Genomic DNA, 8240 nt, shown 5'->3' on the forward strand with positions numbered 1-8240 from the left:
CTTGCTCTTTTCTCTGCTCTGTTGGTTTAAGATAGGAACTCTGATGCAAATTCTTAAATTGCAATTACAGTGTTAACTTGCTCTTTTCTCTGCTCACTGTTGTTTTAAGATAAGAACTCTGATTCAAGGTTACTCAGAGATCTATTGCCAGTCAGCCAAGTTTACAAAGTAACAATCTGGAAAAAAAAGAGGGAAAACAGATGCTTTAAAATCCAGGCAGATTCAGCCAAGTTTGTTACAAAAGATTTATAGTAAATAAAAAAAAATATGAAAAAGGCTACAAGTATAAGAGATGTGGTAGATTCACTAATGGTCAAGTTGTAACACCAAGCTGAACTGAATCAGTGTGGTGCTGGGTGTGGAAGGCCCCCCTGAGGATTGTTGCCAGCAACCTAAAAAGAAAACTGGAAGGGAAGATGGTGTGCTGTTGATCCTCCTGAAAAAGCTTGCCATGCTGGCTTTCCTGATATGAACTTGGATGTTCTTATCAACAGAGGAGCTCAGGTCCTCATTGTTACCAAGGATAGTTACAGTTCTCTTTGGAAGAACTCTGGTCCTTACTTTGAGCATCACTTCTTAGTTCCAATGCAGATCCTTCAGCCTGCTGGGATGGATCCTTCTTCCTGCTGCTGCAAACTTTCTAGCTTCCACCAGTGACCTTTGGATCTTCCCAGTGTGGGTCCTCAATACAGACCTGCATGAGACATTGTCATGGTGCTCGGCCTCCAGTTGGACTGGTGAAGGACATTGTCATGGGTTCTAGGTTTTCAGCTGGACTTGTGCAGGACATTGCCATGGCATCCAGACCCTCAGCTGGATTCTTTGGATGTCTGATGTGTGGACAGATCTTCTGCAGTTGTCTACATTTGACTCTTTGGGTAAATATTATAAAATAATTCTATAAATTAATTTCTTTCACATTTACATTAAATTCCTTTCTCATTTACATGAACTATTTTCCTACGATGAGTATATTCTAGCACACAAATGAAGTCTCAGTAAATGTTGAAAGAACTGAATCATACTTTTTGGTCAGCAGAAGTAAGCTAGACATAATAACAGAAAGATAATAAGAACTTCCCAAGATATTGAAAAATTACGCAATATAATACCAAAATAACCAAATGAGTCAAAAGAGAAATTGCTAGTGAAAATAAAAGCACATATAACTAAGTATAAAAAATAACTTGTCACAACTTATGCAAGGAAGTTGTGTAAATGAATTTTATACTTAAGGAGAAAGGATGAAACTTAGTGATCTAGCAGGCATCTCAAGAAGTTAGAAAAAGAACAACAAAGTTAACCCAACAAATACAGAAAACTGAAATAAGAAATTTAGAGATCAATAAAACAGAAACTAAAGTACTATAAAGTAAATCAACAGATCATAACCACATTAATCAGGGTCCAATCAGGAGATGGAAATCACACTAGTGTCCCTGTTCACATTAGGTTCACCATGTTGACACATGGGCCTGAGTATCTCAGTCTCTAGTTTTCACATATGAATATTGGGCCCCTGTAGGGGCAAGGACTAGGCTTTTGTAGCCACCACTGTGTCCCCAGCATCACCTGCCCAAGGCCCAACTGAGAGGCAGTGTCAAGGAATGCTTGCCTAGTGAACATCCGGGCAAGCTCTCCCAAGCTCACACTGCCCATGAGGGCTGGTGGGCTGGAGAAGCAGCCTGGTTTCTATTGGATGGAAACTGTCTTGGTTACTTTTTTCTCGCTGCTGGGACAAAATACCTGACGCCCAAAATTAAGGAAAAAAAGGTTTATTTCGCTTATAGTTTGTGGAGGTTTCAGTCTGTACTTGGCAGATTATAAGGCAGAGTGGCACATGGCAGAGGGCTGCAGCTCCTGGCATCTGAACACAGCAAAGCAACTACCAGGACACACACACCAGGGCAGAATGGAGGAGGAATGTCCCCAAGCAGCTTCTTCCTCTCCCTTACATATGCAAACTATCCACCCCAGGGCGGGTGTAGCTCTCACACCCACAATCATTCAACTCTAATAGCCTGTCCCATGTCCGCATGAGGCATTGGGGGGACACACAGACATAAACCATAACATTCCACTCCTGGCCCCGCAAAGACTCATGCCCATCCCTTCATACAAACAGCATTTAGTCCATCTGTAAGAGTTGCCAAAGTCCTAACAGTTTTAGCACTGCTGAAAAGTCCAAGTCCCAAGTCTCCCCCAAAATGTAAGGCAAATTCTCAGCTGTGAGCCCCTGTACAAATGAAAAGTTAAACACTTCCAACATTCAGTGGCACAAAATAAGCAGTACCATTCCAAAAGGTACAAACAGGCGGACACAGAGCATTGGGACCAAAGCAAGTCTAAAATCCAGCAGGGCTGACGTTATGTCCTGTAATTTTATATGTGGCATCTGAAGCAACTTGTGGCACATTGTGAGCTCCAAAGGGCTTGCATGAGTTTACCCCTGTGGCACTTCTGGTGGTTACAGCTTTTATGACTTTTTTCTTAGGCCTGCTTTGCTCCCTCCATGCAGTTTTTTTCAGACAATCCACAGTCCTGGCTTTTTTAAACTTCTGAGGTCTCTAGGGCACCTTTTGCTTTACACTCACAGCCTCACATATTGCCCTCTCAGGGGCACACTGCCTGGCCTCCCAGGCCTTCTGAAATCTGGGTGGAAGCCTCTTTAACCTCAGAACTCCTGCATTCTCCATGCACTTAAAGCCAGGGCCACGGGGATGATGTCAAGGTCTGCTGCCACCTGGAGCAGTAGCCAAGCTTTTCTCTCTCTTGGCCACAGGGGTTGAGTGCCTGGATCGCTGGGCACTCTGAATCTAATTTTGAGGAGCAGGTTTTTTATGCTGCCGCCATTCTGGAACCTGGGGCAGCCACCGCCGCCATTCTGGAACATGGCGCTCAATAGCTTTTTCCTCAAGGCAAGGTCTTTCACCTTTGCAGTTTTGAGGCTGCAAGGGGTGGAGACTTGCTGCTTCTTGTGATGCCCTTAGGCCATCTTTTCTATTCTCCTGTTTCTTCTCAGGAATGGAGATCTCCTCAGCCTTATCTTTGCAGTCCACAGCATTACTGGAGCTTCCTTTTTGGCCAAACTCACATTTTAAATCATCTTGCTGGGCTCTTTGTTCTTGATTTTTAATATAAATCTGGCTAAAAGCCCCCAACAATAGCCATGCCACTACCCCAACGTTTGACTGCCTTGAAATTTCTTTTGCCAGATTAATCAGTCCGCTGCCACCCTTAATCTCAGTCTTAGGCAAAGTCTCTGGACACGAGCAAAATGCAGACAAACTTTCTGCCAAGCCATAACACACATCATCTGGAGTCCAACAGCCAATGGAGTCCTTCTTCCCAGCAGAAACCTCCCGAACCTGGTCTTCACCAGCAGAATTTCTATTAGCTTTCTGATCTTCTGAGCTCTGACCAGAATCTCCCAAACAGAACAGCTGAAGGCGTTCTAGTGCTTCTCTTTCAGGCGACAACTCCAAACCTTTTCAAACACTCCCCACAAGCCATTTCCAAAGGCTCTTGAACCACATGGTCAGATATAGTCACAGCAATGACCCCACTCCTGGTACCAAATTCTGTCTTGGTTACTTTTTTCTCGCTGCTGGGACAAAATACTTGACGCCCAAAATTAAGGAAAAAAAGGTTTATTTCGCTTATAGTTTGTAGAGGTTTCAGTCTGTACTTGGCAGATTACAAAGCAGAGTGACACATGGCGGAGGGCTACAGCTCCTGGCGTCCAAACACAGCAAAGCAACTACCAGGACACACACACCAGGGCAGAATGGGAGAGGAATGTCCCCAAGCAGCTTCTTCCTCTCCCTTACATATGCAAACTATCCACCCCAGGGCGGGTGTAGCTCTCACACCCACAATCATTCAACTCTAATAGCCTGTCCCATGTCCGCATGAGGCATTGGGGGGACACACAGACATAAACCATAACAGAAACCCAGCCTAAGAGACACAGGGGACAAAACCTGGGTGCAGGCCAAAGGTAGGGCTTTTGCCCTGGTCCTGTTACCTGTAAATGGAGGCCAAGGGGCAGTTAAGCCATATGTTGTTGGTCAACGTGCCCAGCTGGTAAATGTCAAAGATGAAGTATGACTGGTCCACTTCCTTAGCAGGGTCACAGGGTACAAGGCAGGTTTCTACCTGCATCTCAGGCCTCAAGCGGGTGTGTGGCAGGTTCTCCTCTCTCAGATAGAGTCCACAGGACATGGGTTTCTCCTGGGGCTCCTCAATATAGCAGTAGCCCAGGCGCTTACGTTCGCCAGGCACCCCACAGCGGTTACAGACCTGCCAGGGCTCCCACTGGGTGAAGATGAGCACCTCACCTCCTAGCCTAAGGGTCTCATTCTGAAGGGGTTGTTGGTCCAGGGCTTTGTGTGTAATGTGCAGGGTAGTGACATCTTGGAAGTCAATTTCATATTCCACTATGAGGATATTGTGATTGTCCTGGCAGCGATAGAGACCTGACTGGGAGGGCTGAGGGTTGGTCAACTGTAGGCTGCCCCCAGGCAGGTTCTTTATATTATGCATTGAGTTGATCAGGAAGAGATCCTCCCCTAGAATGGAGGAGAAATACCAGAGTGCCCTAGGAAGGTCGCACTTCAGGACAATATCATTGCCGGAGAGTAGGGACTGTTGGCATAGATTCTTGTAGGGACAGCTGATTAATGGCTGGGCCCAGAGAGAGGGGAAAGAAAGGCCAGTCAGCCACAGGGTGGCCAGCATGGTAGACTGAGACAACAGGGCGATTCTGAGAGCCATGCTGGGCTTTGTAAAGTCACCCACAGAATTCAGGGATTAGCCCTGGGAAGCAGAATGAATACTGGTCCTGAGCTTTCAGGAAATATAATTAGTAGATGTCACCCAAAGGCCTCTTGTAGGTTTTAGGGCAGAAAATGCAAACATCCACAGGAGCTATGCAGGAAACAAAATGAGTAAACTTAAGTCAGAACAAATGAACTAAAAAGGCCAATTATTTACTTTATACATATCTAATATACTGTGATGAACTGGGACAAATGGGTTCCTGTCCATCAGAGAGAGGAGGAAGGGAAGACACTCAGGAATCTCTGGTCAGTACCATTTCTAAAATCCAGTGGGAAGATACTCTAAGGGCCTCATATCTTGTTGGTGGAGAGGATTCCTTAGTAACAAATCAGCCAGTTGATTGGGCTGGGGGCTTCCTAAGTGATTCTCTGCCTCTTGTCTCTGATCTCCAGGGACTTTTACTGTTGCCCATTGCCCTCCTTGGATATGCCTGAAGCAGCATTGGGAGACTGGACTCCTTGAGACAGCCTCTATTTTCTCAGCCTCCTTTCTGTCCCCCCAATTTTTTTTTTTCTGGTACCAGGAATCGAACTCACGACCTCGTGCTTGCCAGCCAGGCGCTGTGCTGCTGAGCTAAATCCCCAGCCCCTTGTCCCCCAAATTTGAGATCTAAGGATTCTTATAAACCTCCAGTCAATCCCATTTATTTTTAAAAACCACAGTTCTGTTCAACTTTCTCTCCCTCTCCCTGTCTCTCATACTGCAGGTCCCTTCAAGTTTATCTGGCTTCCTTGGAGACCTATATCCTTTATCTTCCACAGAGACATCTGTCCACCTGAAAGGATTTTCTGATAGGCTCTTAATTCTTTCAGAGATTTCCACAGTAGTTAATTAACAGTGATTTGACTGGTGCCATTCTCTTGAGCTTATCCTTGGCAAAAGAAACAGAGATTTCTGGGCTTTGTCTTTCTCAGTTTTCAGCCAACTTTGCCCAATATCCACTCCTAACATCCTCTATTCCAACTGCTTCTCCTAATGCCGCAAGCTCCTTAAGGACAATAGCTGAATCCCAAAGCATCGCAGACAACAGTCTCCATCTTCTGGAGGATGTTTCCTTGTTCCCAGTGTATCTAAGATGATGCTGTCTATTTAGGGTTTCGGTTACAACAACATTTCATTACTGAAGCTGCTACCAGCTAGCATGATTCCTTGCTTCAGTGAAAATGGAAATCAAAATGGAGAAAACAGCTCACACTTACAGGCAAAAGTTTTAATCTGAAAGTAAGAGGAAACAAGAAGGGACTTTAGCTTAAGAAGAACATAAGCTACAGAGGGCACTGTCCTGATGGAGATGAGGGCAGCTCCTTCAAGGAGAGTGAGGGGAAAAGCAAAGGGACAGACTTCAGCTTGAGGAGCTAACAATGGCACGGCTCTGACCAGACTGGCCTCTTAACAAAGGAAAAGCCACATGTTTTTAAGGGGTTGCTGAGGTGGGCTAGGATGTGGTTGTGATTATGTCAGGCCCATCCTCATGGCTTGAGGGGCAATTCTGTTTCCCCCGAGAGGAATGTTCCTGCCTGGGGCTCAGTCTTAGCAGAGTGGAGGCTCTGCTGGAATCTAAGATGACTATAGGTTTAGGGCAAAGACCAGAGACTTCTTGGTGCTCACCCCAGGGGAAAGAAGCTGGTGGGTGAGGGTCCCTGTGAATCTCGTATTTTGGTGTCCTGAAGGAGGATGAAGTAGGTTAGGTAAATTTAAGGCCAAGAAGCCTTACATTACCAGTTCTGGACAGACACTCCCTAAACAATCAGTCCCCTCCCTACAGGGCTGAGCAGGGATCTGACCCAAAGTTTTGAGGCAATACAGGAGAAAGATGCAAAATGAAGATAGAGACATCCAACTATACCCTCTTTTAGTTACCCATTGGGTACCTGAGTACACAAGTAAAGAGTCATTATTTTTAGCAAAAGCAGGTCTGAGTCGTTGACTGCCTCAGAAGAAAACACAAGTCATGCTTTTAATGAGGAACAGATTAAGAGGCCAGCAGCCTGTTCGTCCTCTGTGCCTCTATGATCCCTAAAGTTCTATTTTATTTATTTTGGGGGTTGTTTTTTGTTTTTTGAGAAGGGTATCACTATGCAGTTCAGGCTGGCCTTGAACTCACTGTGTAACCCAGGCTGGCCTCAAACTCATGGCAATCCTCCTGCCTCAGCTGGAGGACTTACAGGTATGTGCCATCACCACCAGCCCTTATTTATTTTTTGTGGTACTAGGATTTAAACTAGGGCCTTTCCACTAAGCTCCTCCCTAGACTTTTTTTTTTTTGAGACAGGGTCTCAAGTCATAAACCTCCAGAGTGGGCTCAAACTTCCAACCTTGTGATTCAGCTTCCCAGAACGTTGGGATTACAGATGTGCACCACCCTGCCCAGCTGCCCAATAGTTTTATTTTTCATCTAGCTTATTCGTGGAGACACTATGGCAGAGGTGTGTTCACTTTAATGGTGTACCTAAGTTTCAAGGTTGATGAGATTGTTCTGGAGAGTGAGGGTGGGCAACACGATACACCATATGTACCATATTTTCACTGGCCCAGGAATGTACCTGCCCTCTGTCCCTGGAAGTCTCTCACCTCTAACAAGTCTCAAAATTAATTTTGGTATCAATCAAGATAGGCTATTTGATACTATGATAAACTTCCCCCAAACCTCAGTGACTTAAAATAGCAGAGGTCTACTTCTCATGCTCCATGTCCACAGTGGACAGTGGTTTCAGTCATAGTCTCACCTCTCCATTCCAGGCACATTCACTTACTCCATAATAATTACTGCTTACCCACCTTGCACCAGGCACCAGAGATGCAGGCAAAGTCTCTAACCTCTTAGAGCTTATCTCCTAGTGAAAATGTATTAGGATGGGTTAGATTGTGCTATGTAACAAAAGAATTCTGGAATCTTAGGGGCTTAACACAGTTCTTTTTTCCTGTTATATGTCTGGCATTGGCTGGTGGACAGCTCTATATCACAAGATCCCTATACATACCACCTACAATATCACGGGTTGCTATACCTGGAGAAGGGAGGATGAAGAGTCATGCACTGGGAATTAAATGCTTTGTCTGGAAAGGACCCACGTTACTTTTGCTTACAGGATATCCCCACCTAACCACAGTTGGGCTGAGAAATGTAGAGACACATGGGATATTTGCTGAGTAATATTGTCTTTACACTAGGAGAAGGTAAATGGCAAACAAATAAATGCTCACCAGAATATCAGATCACAGTAAGTGCTTTGAAGGGCAAAAGCAAGGAGAGAAAAACTGGGGACAGAGACTACTGTGGGATGAACTGGGTCCCTCCACCCCCATGCTGAAGCTCAAATCCCCATATATCAGTGACTATATTTGGGAAAAGGGTACTTTAAAATGTAACTGAGTTAAAATGGGCTCATTAGGGTGGG

General features: G+C 45.1%; 1 protein-coding gene across 1 annotated transcript in view; it reads right to left on the reverse strand.

Moving 5' to 3' along the window:
- Fam187b (family with sequence similarity 187, member B) overlaps positions 1-7718 on the reverse strand; it is a 22447-nt gene extending 14729 nt beyond the window's left edge. The window contains exons 1-2 of the mRNA XM_005400031.2: positions 7621-7718; positions 4028-4929 (exon numbers count right to left, since the gene is read on the reverse strand). Coding sequence (XP_005400088.1) covers positions 4028-4776 — 749 coding nt within the window. The 5' untranslated portion in view covers positions 4777-4929; positions 7621-7718. The remainder of the gene's footprint in view (positions 1-4027; positions 4930-7620) is intronic.
- Between the last annotated feature and the right edge of the window lie 522 nt (positions 7719-8240).

This window comes from Chinchilla lanigera, unplaced genomic scaffold (genome assembly GCF_000276665.1).
Source record: "Chinchilla lanigera isolate Chin_1 unplaced genomic scaffold, ChiLan1.0 scaffold00067, whole genome shotgun sequence".
In the NCBI taxonomy this organism is placed as follows: Eukaryota; Metazoa; Chordata; class Mammalia; order Rodentia; family Chinchillidae; genus Chinchilla; species Chinchilla lanigera.